This window comes from Pelophylax lessonae (genome assembly GCF_965119305.1).
Source record: "Pelophylax lessonae genome assembly, chromosome: 2".
Taxonomy (NCBI): Eukaryota; Metazoa; Chordata; class Amphibia; order Anura; family Ranidae; genus Pelophylax; species Pelophylax lessonae.
The window spans coordinates 556,747,935-556,775,010 of record NC_138769.1 but is presented as its reverse complement, the minus strand read 5'-3'; the positions used below and the strand labels follow the sequence as shown (position 1 = coordinate 556,775,010).

Genomic DNA, 27,076 nt, shown 5'->3' with positions numbered 1-27,076 from the left:
TAATTCCTAAAGCCGCTATCCCTCAGCCTATCGAATGCCAGCACCATGAACGTCACGCTAATTATCTCTCCGCCCACCGGCCGAAAAGCGCGGCATTTCTTCTCTTACTCCATTATATTCCAGGCTGCGCACCCTGTCAGGTTTCAGTTCCGGGTGCAGCTAGCAAGGCTGTTCGGTTCCCGGAGCCAGACCTCCAGCCGGCAAGCGGAGACAGAACGGGGGGTACCGGGAAGACGGCGGACGAAGAGAGCGGCCAGCATCTGCCGGTACAGTGACTTGTCCCATGTATACGTAGAGGAGCACATACACACATGGGTAGCCACTCAGTACGGGGCTCCTGTGGGAGGTGAGAATAGCCCAGCTCCCAGTGTATGTGGGGAGCTCCTTCCTTCGGGCTCTGCCTTATACTGCATGTATTCATGTAGCGCTGAGCCCTCTGCTCATTTCTCCCATCCTCTGCTAGGGCACATTGACACCATGGAAATACAGAGGTCTGGGCAAACATTGTACAGTACAGTGCTCAGGGGCCCCAGTTGCTCTGTCATTCCCTCCTATAAAACTGTACAGACATATGTTGTAGGTGGGTCTAGGTGGGAACACTGGAACTGGTGTGTACAGGGGCATCAACAGAGCCCCCATGGTGAGCGCGGGGGATCAGCAGAGCCCCCATGGTGAGCGCGGGGGATCAGCAGAACCCCCATGGTGAGCGCGGGGGATCAGCAGAACCCCCATGGTGAGCGCGGGGGATCAGCAGAACCCCCATGGTGAGCGCGGGGGATCAGCAGAACCCCCATGGTGAGCGCGGGGGATCAGCAGAACCCCCATGGTGAGCGCGGGGGATAGCCCCCTATGACAGGGTTCGACAAATAAGCTGGCTCCTAACTTTTTTAGCTGGCTCCTAGATTCAAGGCAAATTTGTCAACCCCTGCTTTAAACTGAGTTTTAAAGATGATTTGGCTTTACTCAATCAGGGAAACATGTCCTCTTGATGAGAAACCATTTTTCCACCCACTTTTTCATGAGGAGCATGGCAAAGTCTGCATGTGCACGCAGACCCTATCAGGAGAACCCTTAAATAGTTCATTGTCTCTGCATTTAGCAAGCTTTTCAATATGCATCGGGGTAATACTACAACCTTGATATATTTTGTTACGACTCCGAATTATAAAAAAATATATATACAGTTGCAAGAAAAAGTATGTGAACCCTTTGGAACAATATGGATTTCTGCACAAATTGGTCATAAAATTTGATCTGATCATCATCAACAATAGACAATCAGTCTGCTTAAACTAATAACGCACAAAGAATGAAATGTTGCCATGTTTTTATTGAACACACCATGTAAACATTCACAGTGCAGGTGGAAAAAGTATGTGAACCCCTAGACTAATGACCTCTCCAAGAGCTAATTGCAGTGAGATGTCACCCAACTGGAGTCCAATCAATGAGATGAGATTGGAGGTGTTGGTTACGGCTGCCCTGCCCTATAAAAAACATGCACTAGTTCTGGGTTTGTTTTTTCACAAGAAGCATTACCTGATGTGAATGATGCCTCGCACAAAAGAGCTCTCAGAAGACCTACGATTAAGAATTGTTGACTTGCATAAAGCTGGAAAGGGTTATAAAAGTATCTCCAAAAGCCTTGCTTTTCATCAGTCCACGGTAAGACAAATTGTCTATAAATGGAAAGTTCAGCACTGCTGCTACTCTCCTAGGAGTGGCCCTCCTGTAAAGATGACTGCAAGAGCACAGCGCAGACTGCTCAATGAGGTGAAGAAGAATCCTAGTGTCAGCTAAAGACTTACAAAAGTCGCTGGCAAATGCTAACATCCCTGTTAGTGAATCTACAATACGTAGTGAATCTACAATACGTAAAACACTAAAGAATGGATTTCATGGGAGGATACCACAGAGGAAGCCACTGCTGTCCATAAAAAACATTGCTGCACGTTTACAGTTTGCACAAGAGCACCTGGATGTTCCACAGCAGTACTGGCAAAATATTATGTGGACAGATGAAAATCGTTTGGAAGAAACACACAACACTGTGTGTGGCGAAAGAGGCACAGCACACCAACATCAAAACCTCATCCCAACTGTGAAGTACGGTGGTGGGGGCATCATGGTTTGGGGCTGCTTTGCTGTGTCAGGGCCTGGCGGATTGCTATCATTGAAGGAAAAATGAATTCCCAAGTTTATCAAGACATTTTGCAGGAGAACTTAAGGCCATCTGTCTACCAGCTGAAGCTCAACAGAAGATGGGTGTTGCAACAGGACAATGACCTACAGCATTGAAGTAAATCAACAATAGAATGGCTTAAACAGAAGAAAATACGCCTTCTGAAGTGGCCCAGTCAGAGTCCTGACCTCAACCCGACTGAGATGCTGTGGCATGACCTCAAGAAAGCGATTCACACCAGACATCCCAAGAATATTGCTTAACTGAAACAGTTCTGTAAAGAGGAATGGTCAAGAATTACTCCTGACTGTTCATGTCTGATCTGCAACTACAGGAAATGTTAAAATGGTTAAATTTATTGCTGCCAAAGGAGGTTCAACCAGTTATTAAATCCAAGGGTTCACATACTTTTTCCACCTGTACTGTGAATGTTTGCATGGTGTGTTCAATAAAAACATGGCAACTTTTTTATTCTTTGTGTTATTAGTTTAAGCAGACTGTGATTGTCTATTGTGACTTAGATGATGATGATCAGATCACATTTTATGACCAATTTGTGCAGAAATCGATATCATTCCAAAGGGTTCACATACTTTTTCTTGCAGCTGTATCTCCTTCATACTAAAGGAGAGTTGGGAACGTACCTGGCAGGGGCCTGCACAGAGGCGGGTGGAGATACAAGGGTGCAGGCACCAGAGCAGAGTAGTTGGGTGACTCTTAGGAAGGGTAGAGAGAAAAGTGTCTTGGGGAGGCCGGTCCTGGGCTGGAACATCTCCCAATAAGTACGCCCTGTTGCGTGATGTTGGAGAAACCAGTCAGGGACCAGGATTGCTTGAGCAGAGCGACGCCCCTAGCTGCCAGGGGAACTCCTCTAGGGAGGGCGGGATCGAGGTTAAGGGTAAGGAAAGACAGATTCTGGTGGTAGGGGACTCCATTATTGGAAGGCTAAAGAGGGCATTCTGTCACATAGACCATAAGCGCTGAACAGTATGCTGTTTACCGGGCATGTGGGTTCTACACATCACGGATCTGGTAGACAGAATATTGGGTGGGGCTGGGAAGGACCCAGCTGTCATTGTACACGTGGGTACCAATGACCAAGTTAGAGGGAGGTGGAGAGTCCTAAACCATTTCAGGGACTTGGGAGCTAAACTTAATAGGGCCTCCAAGGTATTATTCTCAGAAATGCTACCTGTACCTCGAGCCACGCCACAGAGGCAGTGGGAGATTATGGAAGTTAGCAAGTGGCTGAGGAACTGGTCTAGAAAGGAGGGGTTCCTGGAGAACTGGGCCAACTTTTAAGTTGGTTACCGGCTTTTTAGAAGGGACAGACTGCACCTAAATGGGGAGGGTGCAGCCCTACTGGCAGAGAAGATGGCTGAAAAGTTGAAGGGCTTTTAAACTAGGTGATTGGGGGGGAGGGCCCAGATGTAGAGCTAGCCAGCGGGGAACAAGGTTCAGCAGGCAATATTGGGGGCTTTCGTGGTAGGGTGCCCAAAGATCCAAAACCCAAGGTAGGTAAGTTGACAAATCCCAAATGCAGCCTCCTAATATCTAACAAGTGTCAAGTATGCGACCGGACAAGAGTACAAGGTTGTATACTAATGCTTGAAGTCTGGCTAAAAAGATGGGAAAACCTGGAGCTGCTAATGTATAAGGAGAATTTTGATTTTGTTGAAATTTCAGAAACATGGTCTGACAGCTCTCATGATTGGCTGGCAACCATTCAGGGGTATTCCTTTATTGCAGAGATGAGGGTAAAAAAGGGGGAGGGGTATGCCTGTATATCAAGAATGATGTGCAAGTGAATCTGAGGGACGATATCACTAATGGAGCTAGGGAGGAGGTGGAATCCCTATGGGTAGAGCTGCAAAGGAAAGATACAAAGGGGAAAGTAATATTGGGCATATGCAATAGACCCCCCTCAACCAGAGGAAGGAGTAGGAGGCAGACCACCTATCACAGCTTGGAATGGCAGCAAGGATGAGAAATGTCATTATAATGGGGGATTTTAATTATCCAGATATTAACTGGGCAGAAGGAACCGCACATTCGTCTAAGGCTTGCCATTTCCTAAATCTTTTGCAGGACAACTTTATGGGTCACATGGTGAACGCACCAACGAGAAACAATGCGTTACTAGACCTACCAATTACGAATAATACAGACCTGATTGCGGATGTAGAAATAAGAGGCAATGTAGGAAACGGTGACCATGGGGTCAAATAGTTTCAGAATAAATCGCAGAAATGGGAAACCTAAGGGTAATTCAGACACTGAACTTCAAAAGAGCCAATTTCCCTAAACTGTGCTCTATGGTAATAGTATAAATACTGCGGTGGTGATTCTATATAAATGTCCCAAAGTAAATTGGACAAAGCAGTCCTTCAGTGTCTACTTCAAACAGTAGAAAATGTGGGAAACCGTAGACCCGGAGAACCGCCACCAAGCACCCTGATTACACCGCTTCTTACCAGATAAGAATGACCTCCATTACAGAGATCCAATACAGCCAGATGCACAGGGGTGAATATCGATCCTCCTTCCAAAGGTCCAGGGCTAACAGATTCAACCGTTTGCACAATATGAAATAGAAAGCAGGGACACTCTCAAAGCGCAGACTGCATGAGCTTTTATTGGCCCACAAGGTTAAGAACACTTACAGTTTTGCAGAGTAATAGAAGGCTGGTAATAGAAGTTCCTCTCCGAGTGCCGTGCTGTATACCGATCTTCGGTATGGGGTAGGGAAGTGTGTGTGTGTGTGTGTGTGTGTGTGTGTGTGTGGCGCTCAAGAGCTAGGGAAAAGTGTAGTTGAATTACCTTTTTAGGTCTGGAGGCTGTTGAAGGGAAAGCTCTCAACTCCACTGTGGTGGGCTTCTTCATACAATGCCTAAGACACTCTCAGCCAATGGTTTGCTTTCTATTTTTATGTTTTTCTATGCAATGAATTGTAGTGTTGTAATAGTCTGCTGGAAATAAAACTTTAAATTCCTTTACAGACTGTGTAGTGTCACAGCACAGCAGCTGTTTGTGTTATATTGTATGCAGATATGGCTACAGTCCACGTTCTCCCTATCACCAGCTGCATGCAGCATTATAAATGCAGTGATGCCACTATCCACACAGATTTTATACTGGTCACGCCCGAATAATTGCAAGTGGCATGCATAGCTTATAATAACTTCAAATTTGTCAGACCATCAATCTGACATACTTGATTAAGGACTCTACTTAAAACCCATGCACATGAACTGTGTGTGTGTGTGTGTTTATAACACACGCGCACATCAAAGAAAATTAAAGGAACACTTTGAAAACACATCAGATCTCAATGGGGAAAAATATCATGCTGGATATCTATACTGATATGGACTGGGTAATGCTTTAGGAACAAAAGTCAGACACCCCAAAAACCAAAGTAAAAAAATTATGTATACAATATATTTAACCACTTCCAGCTCCTGGACTTTGAGTGGGGATATCTGAATGATGCTGCAGATATCTTTTGCTGCTGGCGATTCCTTTAATCATAAGAACAATCATAGCGGCAGTTCAACCGTGTGATCTTTCTTACAGGCGCTTCTACCGGCCCACCAGTGCGATCGGCGAGATGGAGATGGAATATGACTCTCGGAGGCCCGGGTGCGACGTTGTCATGTCTGGCCTGGCAGATGTAAATACTGCCGAGATTTTTTTTTTTTTATCTGTCTTTCCTGCCTAGAGTCTCCCCATTTCTCTCCATAAAGAAGACCTGTCATGCTCTATTCTTATTTCAAAGGATGTTAACATTCCTTGTACTGTAATAAGAATGAAAATGATCAAAAAAAACGAAATAAAAAAAAAAAATTGTAAAGCGCCCCCGTCTCCGCACACTCACGCAGAAGCGAATCCATACGTTTGTTGTGCCCTCGTATGTAAACGGAGTTCATACCATCTATGTGAGGTATCATCACAAACGTCGGAGCGAGAGCAGCCATTCCAGCCCAAGACCTTCTCTGTAACTCAAAACTGGTAACCTGTAAAAAAATGCGCCGCCTATGGAGATTTTTAAGTACCGAAGTTTGGCACCATTCCACCAGTGTGCGCAATTTTAAAGTGTGACATGTTGGGCATCAATTTACTCAGCATATGATAATCCTCTTTCACATTATACATTTAATAATAAAACTGTTTGTTTAAAAAAAAAAAGACTGCTGTGTGACAAAGTTGCAACAACTGCCATTTTATTCCCTAGGGTCTCGGCTAAAAAAATATATATATATATATATATGTATGTGTGTGTGTGTGTGTGTGTGTGTATATATATGTATGTATGTGTTTGGGGTTCTGAGTAATTTTCTATCAAAAAAAAATGATGGTTTTTACATGTAGGAGGGGCATGCCAAAATAGGCCGTTATAGAAGTGGTTAAATACAATCTGTTTAAGTACTTGAGTATGCCTTGAAGGGGACCTATGTAGGTTGAAATGCAAGAACTCCCAATGTGGGTCCTAGACTATATTCTTTAATGCTGAGCTCCCAGGTAATCGAATACTGTCTAAAACCAAGATTCATGTGTATTCTAACTGGAATCTTGGTGTGCTTTGTGTATTTCTTCCAGATCTGTGCAGTAATCTAATGTGAAACTCACTCTATGGAGGAGGAGCTTGTAATAAAGACCGTCACTGCTGCTCGCTCTCTCCTTGTGCAGGGTGACTGGTCTTGTCTCCGCCCCCTCTTGTAGGTTTTCTTTTTTCTTTTGCTTGTAGCCTGTAGTAGATGGTCCTGCTGGACTCCGCCCACAGCTCTGCTCTCTGCATATTCATTGTACAGAACAGTAATTGTCACTGCTACTTTTACAGGGTAGTATCCTTGTGGTTTTGGCAGAAGATTGTGTTTTTTGTTTTTTTTTTATTTGGAGATCAGCCTGCAGTTAAGTTGGTTCTTACAAGTATGGCTCCTTTCACACGAACGATCCGATCAGGTCCGCCTGTCAGTTTTTTTAGGCGGATCTGATCGGATCCTCCATGCATACCTATGGGGCAGCGGATGTCAGCGGTGACATGTCCGCTGACACCTGCTGCCATCTGCATCAGATCCTGTCAGTGAAATCCGAACGGAAGGAAACCCTATTTTCCATCCATTAAGGGGATCGGATGAGAGCGGACAGGCGGTCTGCTCTCATCAGATTCCCCATAGAGAGCAGCGGGGCTCTGGCACCTCCCTCTCCGCACACAGAGCAGAGAGGGAGCAGTCATCTGCCTGCTCAGCATGGATCGGCGGATCAATCCCCGCTGAGCAGAGAACGGAGCTCATCGCAAGATGGATCCTGTGAAAGGACCCTCAGTTGACTGTGCCTTATTGCCCCCCCCCCTTTTTTTTTCTTTCCCGTTATTTTTAACCAGCTTTTCATGAAAAAGATCAAGGGAATCAAGATCACCTCGCACACATTTCTTTAATTCATAGGATTGCTTAGCTTCTGAAACCTATGTTTCAGTTGCATAATTAAAAAGTGGTTGTAATTGCTGTAAAATTGCCTACTTTAAAACCAGCACTGCACCTCTTTCTGGGGTGCCTGGATATCCACACAGTTCTCATGCACAGCGTGTATTGTATGGTGTTCTAACTGTTTGGAATTCCACCTCCAAATATTTGAAGGAAGGTTGGCGTGCGCTTTCCACCAACATTCTACGATTACTCATACACTCCAAGCTGCTTTTACTTGCTTGACTTGTCGTGTTTACAATCCAGGCGATCCTCAAATAGCATCTTTCTAAGTGCCCTGGGGCCCTACAGATCACACTCCATGGATCTGAACGTGCACCTCTGCTTAATTTCCGCTCAACATAAGCTCTGGATAAATATTCTCTCCATTCCATCACCTGTACTCACGCATTACACCGAATAGTCACCCCAAACAGACTGACAGCATTGTCATATGTCACCAACCATTGGAGTCCTTGGAGTTTCCTAGGGGAAAGATTTGTCTTATTTTTTTTTTTTACTATTAATGGTGGTGATCTGCGATTTTTAATGGAACTGCGACATTGTGGCGGACAAATCGGACCCCCTAACTGACATTTTTGACACTTTTGGGGGGAGCAGTGAAATTGCTATAGTAATCAGTGCTAAAAATATGCTCTGTTACTGTAATGACATTGGCATGGAAGGGGTTAACACATGGGTGTTCAAAGGGTTAAGTGTGAGCATAGGGGGTGTTTTCTAACTGTATGGGGGATGGGCTTGTGAAATGACCACAGAGACCTGCGATCCTATATAGAAGGATCACAGGTGCTCTGTGATCATTTCAGAGAGAAGAACGGTCTGCTGTGTTTACAATAGCTGACCATCCTCTCTCAGCACGGAGCGATCGCAGGTGCCCAGCAGCAATCCAGGTCCCTTATCACCACCAGTTCGTGATGCCCCCCAGAAATCGCCGGTCCCCTATAATGACATTCTCCTCTTTGGGATCTTTAATGACCCTGCCACTGGACGACCAATAGAAAGTGACCAGGCGGTGAACTATCCCATAGTGAGGATTTCATGTTTTTCATGGCTATATTGTTTTTAGTCCTACATGTATTGTGCAACCACTTATAACTTTGTGTAAAGAACATAATAGGCAGGAACAGGAGTCCTAGCTACTTTGTTGCCAAAGCACTCCACATGGTGCACATTGTATTTATTTTTCTCATTTAATCTTTGATATTAACTATACAAGTATCCTGATGACCTAGAAATGGCTACACCCATGACAGCAGGATGCAGTTAGGATTACTTCTGAGTCACATTCCCAGCTAATCCTGCTCCTCCTGCTGGGGATGAAACGAGGCTGTCGCATTAATAATGTATGCGGTCACTCTTGATGGCACCTATTTGTATTGTATTTTTGACATTTACTAATGTTTTAGAGCCCTATTTTTCTTAGAATAATTTGCCAAAGAGATGTTGGCAGTTAATTAATTGAGAGCTTTTTCTGATCATGCAAGGAAGCAGTGAGCATTTTTTAAATGGAATGCCTAGCAATATTGTGTGTATAGTATGATCAGGTCTCGAAGAAAAATATATAAAGAAGTTACTCTTTCCCATTTTTTTCTTCCTTTTAGTATGGCTCTATCCAAGGTTTGTTGCTGAACCTGAAAGAGAAATGCTGCTCTATCTATCTTTCTAATCTATCTATCAAAGACCTAGCCAGGACAGGGGCTTTTGGAGTGGACTGCAGGGTGGCCTCTTGTCCGATATGGGCCCTGGCTTTTAAGGGAACACTACTCCTTTAGAGGTTTGTGCCTGGGGGACCTTTGCAGTGGTCTTGTTTGGATTGAAGTCCATATCTCCCCCCAAAACACAGACTCTGGGAGCTGGATGTTCCATATACATATTGGGGGCCTCTATGCCTCAAACCAGAAATGGCTGTAGATGTTAATTGTAATCTGCTCAAACCACTGGGGTCGCCTGCCATAATGTTTGTGCAAGTAAGTCTCTTCCATAGTGTGCCTCTTAAGTGTTTTCCTCCTACTGTTAATTGGATCCCCTATTGTTTCTGTCTGTCTTCCCATCCATGTGTTTACACTTGTGATAATGTGTATTATACAGTACTTTGTATTAAGAGTTGTAGGTGCCAAATGTTCTGGTCACCTAGGCTGGTTTAAGTGCCTCTTATTAGCCCATCTTTATTGCTTGCATTATGTGTTTTTTCTAAGCATGTAGAACTTCTCCAACGGTCCTTCCTGCTGATAAGGCTGTCTATGTGCCCAGCTACTGATAGAATAAATTATTTGTTGAAAAGTTTGAATGTACATGTGCCTTATGTTACTGGATGTACAGTTTACCCTGCCGTGTGTCATATTGCAAAGAAGGGGGGATTGTTCTAGAGCAGTGATGTCGAACCGTGGCACCCCAGATGTTTTGGAACTACATTTCTGATGATGCTCATGCACTCTGCAATGCAGTTGAGCATCATGGGAAATATAGTTCCAAAAAATCTGGGGTGCCAAGGTTACCCATCACTGTTCTAGAGTGTAAATCTTTTGTGCCTGTGTTTCAATAAACAGTCTTAAGTTTTTCACCACCCTACGCTGTGTCCAGACTAATGACTGGATGGGCTACGTCATTTTGGAGCATTTGGTTACCAGACAAGGGAAAGCATCTGTCCATCTATCTCTCCCTTTTTGATGTAGAAGATGAGGGTTAGAACCTTTTGTTAGGTTTTTATGCTTTGTCCTGGTTGTGGAGATTTCCACTGTAATAATGCCTACTATTTTTGCAAACCCAGTATTCAAAAATATATGAAAACACTAGTAATGAATATATTCTGTTAGAGCTGCACAATTCTGGATAAAATGAGAATCAAAATTTTTTTGCTTGGAATAAAGATCATGATTCTGAGTGTCACATCTTTTACATTATGAAAGAAAGTTGGGTTAACTTTACTGTTTATTTATTTTTATTAATTCACTAAAGTGTATTTTTTCCCTAAAAACTACTTTTGAAAGACTTCGGTGCAAATACAGCGTGACATAAAGATTGCAGCGATCGCCATTTTATTCTGTAGGGTTTCTGATATATATATATATATATATATATATATATATATATATATATATATATATATATATATATATATATATATATATATATATATATATAATTATATAATTATATAGTTTGGAGGTTCTAAAGAAATTTTCTAGCAATAAATAGATTTTTACTTGTAAACAGCAAGTTCCAGAAAAAAGCTCAGTCTTTAAGAAGTTAAACTGCCCTCATTTAGGCCCCTTCACACGGGCGATCCGATCCGCCTGTCAGTTTTTCAGGCAGACCTAATCGGATGCTCCATGCATTCCTATGGGGCAGTGGATGTCAGCGAAGACATCTCCGCTGACACCCGCTGCTATCCGATCCTATCCGTGAAATCTGGACACATGGAAACCCTATTTTCCATCCTTCTGGGGACCGGATGGGATTGGATGAGAACGGACAGGCGGTCCGTTCTCATCCGATCTCCCCATAAAGGACAGCTGGGATCTGACACCTCCCTCTCTGCACACAGAGCGGAGACGGAGCTGTCATCTGCCTGCTCAGCGGGGATCTGCTGATTGATCCCGCGCTGAGCAGAACAGACTCCGTCGGGTGATGCACCTACGTGAAAGGGGGCCTTACAGACAGAAGTTTATTCCTTTGATCTAAGGCTTCATTCACATGTCAGCGTAGCGATCCCCGGCAGAATCACTGCGATTCTGCCCGCGATCCGGAAATCATTGCAAATCGCGGGACGCCTGTGCGTTGCCCGTGATTTGCAATAGCACCCCACGCTGTGCGATGTTGCCGCGATTTGCGTTTGCCGAATCGCGGTAACATCGCGCAAAAAAAATCACTGGACGCATGATGCCCAAAAAGGTACAAGAGCTTCTTTGGGGTGTCATGCGTCCCGCGATTTTTTTTTCGTGATGTTACCGTGATTCTGCAGGCGCAAATCGCGGCAACATCGCACAGCGTTTGGGGTGGTATTGCAAATCATGGGCAACACACAGGCGTCCCGCGATTTGCAATGATTTCCGGATCGCGGGCAGAATCGCAGTGGTTCTGCCCGTGATCGCTACGCTCGAAGCACACTGCTCCATCATTACATGCGATCGGATGTGCGGTGCGAATTCAGCCATACACTTTGTATGGCTGAAATTCGCACTGCACCCACACAAAAGACGCACAGGACCCTTTTTTTCCAGCCGCATCAGGATCGGATCGCACAGTGGTTCACACTTGTGCGATCCGATGCGAACTGTCAGATCGCACTGCGATATGCGATCAAACTGGGGGTGTCGTTAAGATTTAATTGACACCCCCTGCGTATCGCATATGGCAGTATGAACTGCCAGATGTACGTTTGCGATGCGGGAACAGGCTGCGAACTCGCAGTGTGAACCGGGACTAGGGCTGCATTCACACTTGAGCGTAGCGTTTTTTACTGCGATTTTACCGCAATTTTTTTCAGGCGTTTTTCATTGACATCTATCAAAAACGCTGTTAATCAGCCCAAAAAGAAGCTCATGTACTTTTTTCAGCTACAGGCGTTTTGCAAAACGCTCAGATGTGAAACAGGGGCCATTTAAATGAATGGGGTTTTACTTGTTGGGCCTTTTGGAAGCATTTCTTTTGAGCGTTTTTGGAGCTGAAAACGCCCAGGTGGTGAATGGAGCCTTAGGCTGCATTCACATGTCAGCTTATAATCGCGGGCAGAACCGCCGCGGTTCCGCCCGCGATTCGGAGATTTATTGCAAATCGCGGGACGCCTAGCGTTGCCCGTTGATTTGCAATAGCCCCCCAAACGCCGAGCGATGTTGCCGCGATTTATGCCCGCCGAATCGCGGCAACATCGCGCAAACAAAATCGCGGGACGCAATACGCTCCAAAAAAGTACAAGAGCTTCTTTGGAGCGTATTGCGTCCCGCGATTTTGTTTGCGCGATGTTGCCGCGATTCGGCGGGCGTAAATCGCGGCAACATTGCTCGGCGTTTGGGGGGCTATTGCAAATCAACGGGCAACGCTAAGCGTCCCGCGATTTGCAATAAATCTCCGAATCGCGGGCGGAACCGCAGCGGTTCTGCCCGCGATTATAAGCTGACATGTGAATGCAGCCTAAAAGAAGGAAAAGATACATTGTAAAACATTGTGTTTATAGTTATCTAGCAGCCCTAAGGCTCCATTCACACCTGGGCGTTTTCAGCTCCAAAAACGCTCAAAAGAAACGCTTCCAAAACGCCCAACAAGTAAAACCCCATTCATTTAAATGGCCCCTGTTCACATCTGAGCGTTTTGCAAAACGCCTGTAGCTGAAAAAAGTACATGAGCTTCTTTTTGGGCTGATTACCAGCGTTTTTGATAGATGTCAATGAAAAACGCCTGAAAAAATCGCAGTAAAATCGCGGTAAAAATCGCGATAAAATCGCGGTAAAAAACGCTACGCTCAAGTGTGAATGCAGCCTAACGCTGTTGATAAACGTTTGCAGGGCTTTTTTTTTTTTTTTTTTTTTTTTTTTTTTTTTTTTACAGCTGAGAGTGAGCAGAGAAGAATTTTTAAGAATGGACATGCTGTTTTAAGATCGTGAGGGGAGGTGAATCGAGATGGCAATTTTTTTTTTTTTTTTTTTTTTTAACAATCGCGCAGCTCTACATTCTATGTTTCCTGCTATATAAATGTTTCATGTTGGCATATAGGATTGGTGTGATTTATAAAGGGCCTCCAGCATGCTCTGAGGTCTGACAGGCTTTCTCTTTTCTCTCTCCAGGCTTGGGATGTGTACCTTCACCCTCGCTGTGTCTGTCGGAGCCGTGCTCCTGCTGCCTTTCTCAATCATCAGCAATGAGGTGCTGCTCACTGTGCCACACAACTACTACATCCAGTGGCTCAATGGATCCCTCATCCATGGTGAGTACATTACACATACTAATGAAATGGTATACTGTACCTAGAAAGCGCTTGCAATGAGGTCAATGAGGTGTACAAACTCATTTGAAATCTACCACCTAAAAGTGATATTAGTCTTTTTTTTTTTTTTTTTTTGTTAAAAAAATAACAAACCTGTTTTATACTTGCTTGCTCTGTGCAGTGGTTTTGCACAGAATGGCCTGGATCCTTCCCTTATTGGGTCCCTTTTCGGCTCTCCTTGCCTCTCCCTCCTGTTGCATGCCCCCACAGCAAGCAGCTTGCAATGAGGGCACCCAAGCCAAGCCCCAGCTCGGTGTGTCCATTCAGACAAGAAGGCCTGGCCCTGCCCCCTCTCTCTTCATTGGCTCACTGACATTGACAGCAGCAGGAGCTAATGATGCTGCGCTGCCGTTTCAGCCATTGAGAAGGTAGAGTCCGGGGCAGCCAAAACACTCCTGCAATATTGCTGGATCAAGATGGGTTCAGGTAAGTATGAGGGGGGCTGCTGCTCACAAAATGTTTATGTAAATGCATAGAATGCATGAAGATAAAAAACCTTCTGAATTTTCAACAGCTTTGTTACCACAACAAATCAAACTATTATGATATGAATATGGTGAATACAAAAAGTAATGAAATAATAAAGATTTTTAAAATAGTCCTTAACGTGAACAAGTGCAAATGTCTTTATAAATGTAAAAGCTTGATTGCTTGAACACTGATTCTCAGAACACCCTGTGTGGTGGATAATCCACCTTGTGCTGGATAGTACACACTGCACTCACCAGATGTCAGTGACCCCCCTTACCATACAGCAAGGGAACGCTTCTAGGTCTTTGGGGGATCTCTCCCAATCTTCCTAGTGGCCAATGACACGTGTCCTTTATCTTCCCCAGTGTGATCCTGGTGTTTCTCCAATGGATTCAATTGGCAAGGAGTACAATGAAAGTAGAAATAAAAACAGAGGAAGCCTCTCATAGTATAAAACCTCTTAGTAGGTTTATTAAAAATAGTTAGAAAGTGCTACAAATTCCATAGATCTCAAACAAATTGATCTGTTATCACATCCAATAAGATGGATGCAGCCTGTGACCAGGTGTGCGTTCCACCTATGAACCAGAAGTGATGCACAGGAACGTCCACTTAACGCGTTTCATCAAAACAGCGACGTCTTCAGAAGCAGCAAGGCAAACAGCAGCTGCATTCATAAAAGATCATTGTTCAGAGGTGCGGGTGGTTTTGTCAACATATTTACAGTACGCATGCTGCCTGTATAGCAGTTCTCAACCGGCTTTTGAGCATAACCTACTAACTTCCCTTCCACACAGATGAAATGTACACACTGGTTGCTTTGACCCATTTGATTGTTTTTGTGGAAGGAGTTGCTGGAATATCGGTGTTTATGGCTAACATTACTACAAATTTGACTGCAAAATTCTATTTTAAAATGATAGTAAATAAAACTTTTCCTCCCCACAAGATCTAATTTGTATACTTTGTTTATGGGTACTTCACTTTTCAAACTGGTGGTGTCCAAGACATAGGCCACATGGGCTCCTGAGTGTAGCCTGCAGCGCTTTGGGCACCAGGTGACCAAACGCCCTAATTGTGTCTAACGCTGGCCACATCACATTTCCAGCACAATGGATATGTGAACACAAGTGCCAGCCTCATCCTGGTGGCAGGGTTTATGTGTAAATAAAAGCAGAGGCTGCAAATCCAAGCTCCTAGCCATTGGCAGTCGGCTTTCTGCCAGCATGACCAGACTGAATTCTACTGAATTAGTTAAAACCAGATCTTTACTGCATCTGAGCACCACAAACACTATTTAATTTATTTTACATATTCAAAGCAAACATCCCCTATCCATCCATGTCTCCATGCTTTTTGTTGAGAAATCACTTTGAAAAACCTTCCCCCTCAGCATTTTTATCTGTGGCCATCTTGAGTAAGGGCAGATGATTCCATCTGCTCTTAGCTCAGGCATGCAGGCAGTAGGGTGTGTGTAGCTGAGAAACCCCTCCTGAAGACTCTTGGCATGCATGACATAATGTGCCTAGGCACGAAACCAGGAAGTAACTGAAGAAATGTAAAAAAAAAAAGTTTACTACAAGTAAATATGATAAAGTATTTTATTAATGCTAGCAGCATGAGGATTTAAAATAATCAATGGTAATTGGGAGAGGCTGTAAGTACATTGCTGACACTCTAGGACAGTGATGGCGAACCTTGGCACCTCAGATTTTTTGGAATTACATTTCCCATGATGCTCATGCACTCTGCAGTGTAGTTGAGCATCATGGGAAATGTAGTTCCAAAACATCTGGGGTGCCAAGGTTTTCCATCACTGCTCTAGGACATGATTTCCTGAATAGCATATTCATTTAATTTTAAACAAAGGGAACTGGTGAGGATGGTTTATACCCATCACAGCCAGGGCATCTATTGAGTGCTGGAAGCTGTCTTTGTACATGACAATACTGGGGCAGATGTTCCATGATGGTGAATTTCTGTAAAATGAATGTGATATAGTTTTAAATACAAAATTGTTCTGTGCATTAAAGAAAAACTCCAGAAAATACCTTACCGTTTTAAATGTGATTGCTGTATACACCTCCTCGTAGACTTGGGTTTATTTTGGGTGGGCAGAGCGCCAGGATCTGAGACCTAAAGGTCCAGCATCAAAATTGCAGAAGTACAGCAATAGCTATAAATCTCATTGGACTATTGCAAACCAGCACATTTTGGATTGTAAGACAACACTTGGAATTCTCCTAGAACGCCCCTTCAGGGCTTGTTCACACCAGTTACATTTGGGAGCATTGCTCATTGCAAGAACAAGGCAGTTTGGGTTAGTTGCTCAAAGTATTCATAGAATGTCTGCCTTGACAGCCTATCAGGGGTCTTCAAACTATTGCCCTCCAGTTGTTCCAAGAACTACAATTCCTATCATGCCTTGTCATGTCTGTGAATGTCAGTTGTACAATGCCTCATGGGATGTGTCCGCAACAGCTTAAGTGCCTTGGTTTTAAGATCCCCGGCCTATGTTTCTCTCGATAACCATTTCCTTTAACCACTTTAGGACCGGAGGATTTTCCTGCTTTACGTCCAGGCCACTTTTTGCAACTTGGTACTGTGCGACTTAACTGACAATTGCGCGGTCGTGCAACGCTGTAACCAAACGGAATTTACGTCCTTTTTTTCCCCCACAAACAGAGCTTTCTTTTGGTGGTATTTGATCACTTCTGCGCTTTTCATTTTTTGCGATATTAATAAAAAGAGCAACAATTTTTAAAAAATATTTTTCTACTTTGACAGTTAAAAAATATCCAATATTCAAATTTTGTCATATATTTAGGCCAAAATGTATTTAGCTACATGTCTTTGACAAAAAAATTCTCAATGAGCGTATTTTTAACCGCTTTAAGACCGGAAGATTTTACCCCATTCCTGACCAGGCCATATTTTGCGATTCGGCACTGCGTTATTTTAAGGGACAATTGCGTGGTCATTCAGCGCTGTACCCAAATTCAATTTATGTCCTTTTCCCCACAAATAGCTTTCTTTTGGTGGTATTTGATCACCTGTGGGATTTTTACCTTTTGCGCTATAAACAAAAAAACAGCGACCATTTTGAAAAAATAACTATTTTTCACTTTTTTTTTTATATGAAATTCGCCCCAAAAAATGTAAAAATCTAAATTTTTTTTAACATTTTAGGCCAATTTGTTTTCTGCTACATATGTTTGGTAAAAAAAAAAAAAAAAAAATCGCAATAAGCGTATTTTGATTGGTTTGCGCAAACGTTATCGCAGCTGCTAACTACGGGAAATATTTATGTAATTTTTATAGTTTTTTTTTTTTTTTTTTTTTTTACGGGATTTCGGTGGACAGATCGGACCCTTGACTGACATTTTTGACACTTTTGGGGGGACCAGTGATCTTACTACATTAATCAGTGCTATAAATATGCACTGTTACTGTAAAAATGACACTGGCTGGGAAGGGGTTAACTTTATTGGTGATCAAGGGGTTAAATGTATGCCTGGTGCTTACTGACGTGTGTTGGGGGGAGGTGACTGTGTGAGACAGGCACAGATCGCAGGTTCAGCTATGCTGAATCCTGTGATCTTTCCCTGCCTGTCACATAGGAGATCCGCCTGCTTTGTTTACACAAGCAGGCTGATTTCCTCAATCGATCCCTGACGATCGGGGAAAGAGCAGCGGTAATCACCGCCTCTTCTCCCCTGGCCCGACTCCCGCTGTGTCTGAATACAGCGGGAGCGAGCCTCTGGCGGCACGCGCACCGCCCACAAGGGGAGGAGTCCAGCGACGTAGGTCTACGTTGCTGGACGGAATCGAGCAACTTTGCCGCAGTACGCTCAATGTGAGTGGTCGGCAAGTGGTTAAAGCGGACCTTTACCCAGAACAACTTGCTGGAGGTTTCCATGTTGCTGAAGCCCAGAGCCCCCAAACAGCAGTAAATCATAAAGAGAAACTAAACCCATTGATTTAACGGTTTCAAAAAACTTTCATTCCTGGAATGACGGGATTGCTAACTGTCATATTTGCTTGTATCCTCAATCAAACTGTCAAACCATCAAATGGCTGGTGTCATAACTGATCATGTGCAGCACCATGGCAGTTGCAGTTTAAACGGAAGCAGCGTCCTTGGCTGTAAAGGATCTAATGCCTCGTTTCCACTGAGCAGAACGGTTCGGGTCGGTACAGTTTGGAAGGATTAGAACGGTCCGGTCTATTCAGGTGAGCGTTTCCACTGCAAGTCGGGCCACCAGGGACCATGCGGGGTTTATACCAAATGAGGTGTTTGTTTTGCTCTTTCATTTGACGTGAGCATTGAAGTTTTCCTGTCCGCCAATCAGTGGAATCTATCGTGTGACGCCAGTAGCTCCGCCCTAACCGTACCGTACCATTTCCTATGGCCCTACATCTGAAGCAGGACCAGGAATGGTGCGGTTTGGTTCGGTTGTATGGCCCACTTTCATAATGGAAACACTCAAAATAGCGTACCGTACCGAACCGACCCGAACCGATCCGCTCAGTGGAAACGAGGCATATGAGTTTGATTCTGCTTTAAGGCTGTCAGCAGATCGGCCTCTACAAACTCGGCAGTGCCTAAAAAATGCCTAAAATGGGAGAGCAACGGAGCATGTGCAGAGCAGGGTGTGACAGTATATTCGATTTTAAACTGTATAGATGCTCATTTTTAGTGTTTTACATAGCTATACCTGCAAAATGGGACAGCCTGGAGTCATCTAGCAGGACTTCATTTTCTGACAAGTTCCACTTTAAGCACACTAGGCATTTGATGGCATCTTATTTCACTTTGTGTTTCTGTAATAGTATTGTAATACTACTTCCATATCCTGTTCTGCTAAATATAATTGACTGAAATCTCTCTTCTCTGGTTTGCCACACACCAGCTGTAAGTTGAAATTGTGCTTCCTCTGGGTTTGTCTTCTCTGGAAGCAGGTGGCTAATTTGGTTGCCTACAAGAATGAGCTCTCAGGATGGGCATCGTTGATTTCTTAACCAGGAAGCAGTAAGTAGGGTTGCCAGATTTGTTGGCAATCCTATTTTAGCACAGCACATGGAAATGAAGAAAATCATGATTTATAAGGGGTTTAGAGCTTTTTCAGCACCTTTAGTCGGCGGGATATTTCTTGCATGTTTCAGGCGTGTACTTGGATGTTTGCCTGTGCCTTTTTTATTCCATGCCTCAGTTTTGGTGGTGATTAGATTTGGGCGCTTTCATGAAGAAGCTTTTGTGACTGAAGTCTTTATATTATCTAAAGTAATGGAATATGCAAGTCAGAACATTGTCATTTCATCTTAAGCTGGGTTTACTAACCTGCAAATTATCTGGAGCTTCCATTACATCAGTGTTTTTTGATGTTCATAGCTGCAAACATTTTTTTTCTTGGCTTTTATGCTGTGTGAGTGAAGTTGTTTATGGTGGCTTTACATTTAACAACCTACTTTTAAGTCCCTGTGGCGTTATTTCAAAGAGGATAAATGTAGAAGGATTGCAGTTGTGTACGTTACAAGCAGAGATGACCCTGGGAATGGAACATATGTGAGCAACGGGATAATTGCAAATTAGGTCTGGATCAATGTTATGGGTTGGTATTGTATAGTGTGCATGTTTCATTGTTTTCCTATAAGTGCAATTGAGGGAGGGGGGGGGGGGATATATAATTTTTTGATGGGATTTTCTCATTTGACAGGATGAGTTGTTTTGTTTTTTTATTCTGGACTAAGCACAAGGATGAACTAATACTGAAGGAAAATATTGCACATTCTAAACAGGAATCCCAGATTGCCTATGTAATTAACTTCTCTTCCTATTGTACAAAGACATTTACAAAATGGAATTAGAAGCATTTTTAAAGCTCAACTGGCTATTGAAAATTTTAAATGAAAGCGTATTTTCAATACATGTCATCACTGGGTCTCCGTGCTCCTCTGTGCAATGCAGACAGATTATGGCATGCGAGATGTGCTTCCTAGAAACAGCAGGCCGCTTTGGGTAATGCCCACATGCCATGCTGAGCCTCTTATTAGAATCTCATGAATGAAAGGGATGGTACAGTCAGGCTGGGGAGAAAAGTCTAGATCCCTGGTGCCCAACCTGCGGTCCTTTGGAATATGATGTGCGGCCCTCAGACCTTAGCAGTCTGTAGTGAGAACGTTGATTAGGGTAATAGCATTGATCTCTACAAGCCTCATGTAACATGTTCCCAGTTTCATATTCACAATCTCCGACCCTCATTTATTTTATTACCGTAGGTCTGCAGTTTCTTAGTCCTCTCAAGCATTACATATATGAAATATGTGCATTTGAGGCCCCCTTTAGCTTGTAAGTTGACAACCACTGATCTAGATGATGCTGGATGTCCTCCAGCTGGGAAATGAGGTGGGCTTTCTGACTTGTTGCAGCTTTTAATGCGTACCGTAAAACGCTTGCAGTGTTCAGTTAAAGCGGAATAAGTATATTCAGTACAGGAGAGGAGCCTGTAGAACTGCAAGACTAAAGGGAAGGATGGAATCTGGTGTTAAGTATCAATTAAAATTCTATTCATATATACATCTAAACGGGATTAGCAAACCATTTGGATGAATCTTTTATAGAAGCATTTATGGCGAATTTATACTGTCATTTTAAAACTCCATTTGTAAAATGTAAATCCCATTTACCAGTCTCCCAGAATCTTTTGAATTCATCTTGGATGCAAATCCTGTAGCTACATGCTGACCTTTGGTCGCGTGATATTATTTTATAGAGGCTTTGGGGTTTGTTTATGCAGAATAAGCCATGGAGAATTCTTTGGCGCAGCAGCTTTTTTTTATTTATTTATTTTTTGAGGCATTGGGCAGGGGAGGTGGAGCAGTCTCATTGAATGGAGCGCACTAGCCCCATCCCCAGGACATATTTACTGGATGCATGGATAGGACTGGAAGTGTCTGGGTTACAGGTGGACCGAGACCCGGGCACAAGTGTCTAAACCTGGACTGTCTGGGGCAACACCGGACAGAGCTAGAAAGGTCTCTGGTGTCATGCTGCAGGGTCTGCCAAGTAGCTTTGACTTTTGAACTATCCAGGCCTCCTTAATATCTTCACACCGAAATATGCGGCCTCACTGGACGGGGCTTTTTTCTGTGGAGCCACATATTTGTGTATCTCCCTTTGTGCTGGGAGCGCCTGGTCTCACAGAGAGCCCTGTTCTTAACAATCGGGACCCGGAACGTCCAATTCCAGGTCACCTCATCGCTGTAATAGCCTCTGATTGGCTATCACAGTGATCAGTCACTGTGAAGCCCACCCCCATATCTTCTGTCTCTGTGAATGGACAGGAAAGATGGAAAAGAAAATAATAATTTAAATAAATTAAATTAACCTAGATCAAGATTTGATCTAGGCCAGTCCCAGGGTTAGGGTTTGAGTCAAGGGTCAAAGTTTAACTAGATGACACCCACGCTATAACTGAATGACTGCTACAGCGCGGACCTAAATTGCCTGGAGGGCGTACATTGACGTCCTCCCGTGCATGAGCGGCCTGCGCGCTCCCTGCTGAGCGCTCCCGGCTCACTCTGTGATAGGCAAGTCCATGAGACTCGCCTGATCACAGATCAGAGTAAGTGGGCGATCCCGTCCCCTTACCAAGTGATCAGCTGTCAGCCAATGACAGCTGATCATGTAAAGTAAACAGCAGCCGGCGATCAGCTGTTTTTTTTCCGGTTTTTAACGATCGCCGGCTGCTGTCAGAGGGACATCGGACCCGAAGAGGAAATTATTTTTTGCCCGCAGTGCCACCTGCCAGTGCCCACTAGTGCCACCTGCCAGTGCCCCATAAGTGTCACCAGTGCCTATCATTGCCCATCAGTGCCACCTATTAGTGCCCTTGAGTGCCACCTATTAATGCCCTTCAGCGCCACCTACCAATGCCCTTCGTGCCATCCATCAGTGCTGCCTTATCAGTGCCCAACAGTGCAGCCTATTAGGGCCCTTCAGTGCCGTTATCAGCGCACATCAATAAAGGAGAAAAATTACCGGTTTTCAAAAACTTTTCAGTAATTTTTTTTTTTTTTCCCCAGCAGAAAATAAAAACCCCAGTAGTGATTAAATACCACCAAAAGAAAGCTGTTTGTTTGAAATAAATGCTAAAAATTTCATTTAGGTACAGTTTTGCATGACTGCGCAATTGTCATTTAAAGTGCGACAGCGCTGAAAGCTGAAAATTGGCCAGGAGCGGGGTTTAAGTGCCCAGTAGGCAAGTGGTTAAGGTCAGTATTTTTTTTGGTGTGTGTTTTAGATAGGATAAAAAAAGCAAAATGTGTACTGTTTCTAGGCTGTACTACGGGTACAAACAACTAACATACACATGTGGTATCGCTGCAGTTGTCAGGAGCAGGAAAATGTATTTTTGGTTTCTTTAGTGGTAGGTGTTGTTTTTTTTTTTTTTTTGGTTTTGTTACTATTTTGAGCCAGTTTTCCTTAGAGATGAAGGCGGCCTCAGAAAACATTCTGATCAGGGGATCTGGACACTGGAAGAGTGCAGACTACCGATCAATGTATTGATCCGAACAGACTCTGGTCCATTGGACAAATCGTCTTTAGGGATGTCCAGTGCGCATTCAATTGGACAATGCCGTGGGTTATGTCAATCACCAGGGGGGCACAAGGAGTGTCCTGGTGGCTCTGGAGGTAGCCGCATTCTAAGGTGGGCAGAACTATTGGGTGAGAGGAAGCCACGCCCCCCTACTGGCTGGTCCGGTCTGCTTTTTGGCACATAAGATCCTTCTCCCTCCTGCCTTGTTCCCTGTTGTGATCATCTACACAGTTCCGGCTCACCCAGCGGCTCGGTCATCCTGTGACCCCCCCCAGCAACGCCACGGATCTGGTTTGGAACACATTCTATTCTGTTTTAATCATCACTATATATTTTTTATAAATAAACTTTTCAAGGTTTTCCATCAAGCCTGCCTGAGTTACATTGTAGACTATGTACTGTGCGATAGCGCTGCTGCCCCTCCCCCTGTGCACTGACTTATGCTGAATCAGCATTAATTAGCAGCAGCACCACACGGTAATTTGACTTTATTCATTCCTAAGAGTGAGAGATATCACAGTTAGCGCTGGAAGGCCCTTTGTTGTGCGATCTTCTGATTTACGCCTTCCCTCCTCTCAAGCTTCTGCCAAGACTTCTACGCATGATCGAGGCAGAAGGTATTCCGTCATCTTAGTGGCTTCGTACTGGCCTCGCCGGGCTTGGTACACCGATCTGGCGCAGTTGGTCGCCGATGTTCCTTGGAGGCTTCCTCTCAGGGAGGATCTGCTGTCCCAAGGACCAATCCTCCATCCTGCTTTAGTCACGAGCTTTGACGGCTTGGCTGTTGAATGCCAGGTGCTGAAGGATAGAGGTATATCTGAGTCAGTGATTCCTATTCTGTTAAAAGCTAGGAAGTCTACTTCTAGGAAGATCCACTATCGTACGTGGAAGACGTACATTGCATGGTGTGAGTCTCTTGGAGTTCATCCTCGCTCCTTCTCGGTGGCTCAGATCTTGACCTTAAACGGGGGGGTTGAACAGAAATTGTCCTTGAGTAACATCAAGGGCTAAGTGTTGGCTTGGGCGGTTGTCTTCCCTTGGCCATACACTCCCTGGTGCGTACCTTTCTTCAGGGTGCCCGACATTTGGTTCCTCCAGTGTGCTCCCCGTTGCCTCCTTGGGACCACAATTTGTTGCTTTCGGTCCTCCAGAAGCCTCCCTTTGAGAATCTTTGGGAGAATCCATTGCTTTCATTCTCTGATTTTTCATTGGAGTGAAGACATTGTGTTGCCTTCCCTGTGTCCCAGGCCTTAACATCCGAAGGAAATTACCTTGGATGTGGTCTGGGCAATTGGAGTGTAGTTGGCAGCTACAGAGTCTTTTTAGGAAGGCAGCTACAGAGTCCTTTAGGAAGTCAGACTCCCTATTTGTGCTGACAAATGGGCCTCGGAAAAGGTCCGCTTCCTCTGCCACCATTTCCAGATGGGTCAGAGACAGACTGTTGTTCAGGCCTATTCCCTTAGGGGTCAGGTTCCTCCTTTCCCTATCAAGTCGCACTCTACTCGGGTGTGTAGTGCCTCCTGGGCCTTCCATCATCAGGTGTCAGTGACGCAGGTTTGCAAGGCAACCACCTGGTCGTTGGTGCACACTTTCACAAAGTGAAAGTGGATGTGTTGACATCTGGGGATGCTTCTTTTGGTCGCAAGGTTTTACAGGCTGCCGTTTAGGGCAGTGGTCCTCAACCCTGGTCCTCAGGACCACTAACAGGCCAGGTTTGCAAGATAACTGAAATACATCCCAGGTGATATAATTTGCTGCTCAGTGATTGCAGTATTCTAGTCTGCATCTCCCCAAGGTAATACTTAAAATCTGGCCTGTTAGTGGGCCCTGAGGACCGGAGTTGAGGACTACTGGTTTAGGGGACCTGCTCCTCTTTGAGGGTGTATTTTTTTTTTTTTCAGGTGGGCTCCGGTTGTTTTGGTTGCGCTCCTGTTGCCTCGTTGGCTACAGTTTAGCCTTAGGAATTTTTTTTGCTGTTCCCACCCGTCATATTTTAACACTGCTTTGGAACATCCCATCGCTTAAGATCAGGAGCTATCTGTCAATGAACAAAAGAGAAAATAAGATCTTTAACTTGCCCTAAAATCCATTTCTCTGTTCATTGACAGATACAGCACCCACCCCTCTGTGGATTTGTAATTCTTCTGACATTGCTTGTAACTAAACTGAGCACCTATAGCAGAGAGGGAGTATACCCCCCTGGGACTGCCTATAGGCGTAGCCAGATTCTTTTTCTGCCTAGTGTCCTACTCCTGTAGGGCGCAGTATAACCCAATGTTTAAGAAGATCAGGAGCTGTGTCCATCAATGAACATCAGAGAAATGGTCTTTACGGTAAGTCTCTAAAATCCCATTTCTCTAGCGCTCATCGACAGACGTAGTCCTCGGTGATACACCACCTTCGGGTTATGTTACCTCCGCAGGAGCAGGACTAGACAGGAAATTAAAAAGCTCTGGCCACACCCTAGGGGCAGTCCCAGAGGGTATATCCTCTCTCTCTCTGCCTCAGCAAATCAGTTATTTTCTGTCTAGTTAGGAGTAAGGACCTAGATACCTTGCTGGGATCTTAGGTCCTGGCAAGAATTTTTTTCTAAAAGGATTTTTAGACAGCTTTTTTTTTTTTCTCCAGTGTTCCTGTGAGATCTTCAAGCAAGAAAGCTGAACTGGGCGACGGGCTGGATGTTGAGATCCGGTGGTCACCCCAGTTCAGCCTACGAGCGCGTGCAGGCCATAGCTCCACGCTGAGTCGGCCGCGACAAAGTCCCATTAAAAGGACTGAACCCGCGAGTTAAACGTCTCGCTGAAACGCCAAAGACCATGAGTCACGGCGTCCGTATCGGTCGACAGCCCTCCCGCCCCGGTGGAGAGGGGTACTGTCAGGAGTTGGTGCCCGCCTGGTTCCGGTATGGTGAGTAGTATGTTCCCCCTTTTTCCCTGACGGGGTTTGTGGTGAACGCGGGCCCCTCTCTGTATGGTAAGAAAGAGTCCTTTCTATCCTATAACATGTCACAAATCCTCCTACTTTGAGTGTGATTTTATGTGTGCAAAAAGCCAGGAGGCTTGGTTTGGGAGCTAACAATCTATTGTATACATGTTTTAAAGATGTAATCTGTGGCATTCTGGGAATCTTATGGGTTAAGTATAAGCTACCTACCAGTCAGAAGCCACGGACATGTAGACTGCCTTCCAAATCAGATCTCCAGCTATTAGCAGGCCTCCCGAACGGCCATGCGGTCCGCCAGGGCCGGTACCGCCAACCACGCCATATCCCCATGCAGAGAGAGTGTTGTGTGCCCTGCAGCACACCGCTAGTCAGCACAGGCCGCCGCCATTTTTTTTGCTGGATCGCACGAGCCGCCATTTTGGCGTAGCCTCGTGTCTCCAGCATGGGGGCGGCCATGTTTGAGGTGATCCTACACCTCGTGGAGCTTGGGGGAGGCGCCGGAAGGCGTGCAGAGGGGCGGAGCCGCCTCCCTTCTTCCTGGGCAGCCAGCCAAAAGACTTCCTGTTTGTCAGGACAGCGCTGTAAGCTGTTGCAGTTTAACTCTGAGCATCAAGTGGTGAGCCTGGGGGTCTATCTCTCTCTCTCTCTCGATCGATAGGGATCCCTAGCAGGTAACACTAAGGGGCTTTTTGTGGCGCTGGGGGTCAGAAAAAAAAAAAAAAAAAAAGTTTTTTTCTTTTGATTTATATTATCCAGGAAGTAACTGGAGTTATCATGGACCCTGCCACACATATTCCCCCACCTGTTTCCCTCGAGGGGGCCTCGGGACCCGCCGGTGCACAGAGTATAGAATCATTTACAGCAATTTTGGAGTCTATGGTGGCTCGGGTGGAGGCGGCCTGTCAGGGACGGGGGTCAAGGAAGCGACCCCCGCCTACCCCTATACCATCTGACACCTCTGACTCAGATTCAGAGATGGTCACGGCAGTTGCAGGTTCCTCTGCAAGGGCTGTTATCCCAGGTAAAGCCCCCTCAGACAGTGAGGAGGACGCTTCTTCTCCTGCTATAATTCAGGAAGAAGCATTGGTGGACGCACTAGTTGTGGCAGTGCAAGAAACCTTAAAACTTGAGGCTTTACCGGCAGAGGCAACTGAAACAGAGAGGCCTTTCGGTACTAATAAGCCCATCAAGATGGCGAAGGCTTTTCCGGTACCTAAATGTTTTGGTAATCAGATTAAAGAAGAATGGGAGCATTCTAAACGTACCTTTACTATTTCCAAGCGTATTGCTAGACGCTATCCGTTGAGGAATCCATCATTAAGAAATGGACGGTACCACCAGTCGTGGATCCGCCTATTTCCAGGCTGAATAAAGCCACGGTTATTCCAGTGGAGGACACTTCGTCCTTTAAGGATCC

General features: G+C 44.8%; 1 protein-coding gene across 1 annotated transcript in view; it reads left to right on the top strand.

Moving 5' to 3' along the window:
- Positions 1–27,076, top strand: part of LMBR1L (limb development membrane protein 1 like) — a 147,053-nt gene that overhangs the window by 84,126 nt on the left and 35,851 nt on the right. The window contains exon 4 of the mRNA XM_082247069.1: positions 13,446–13,585. Coding sequence (XP_082103195.1) covers positions 13,446–13,585 — 140 coding nt within the window. The remainder of the gene's footprint in view (positions 1–13,445; positions 13,586–27,076) is intronic.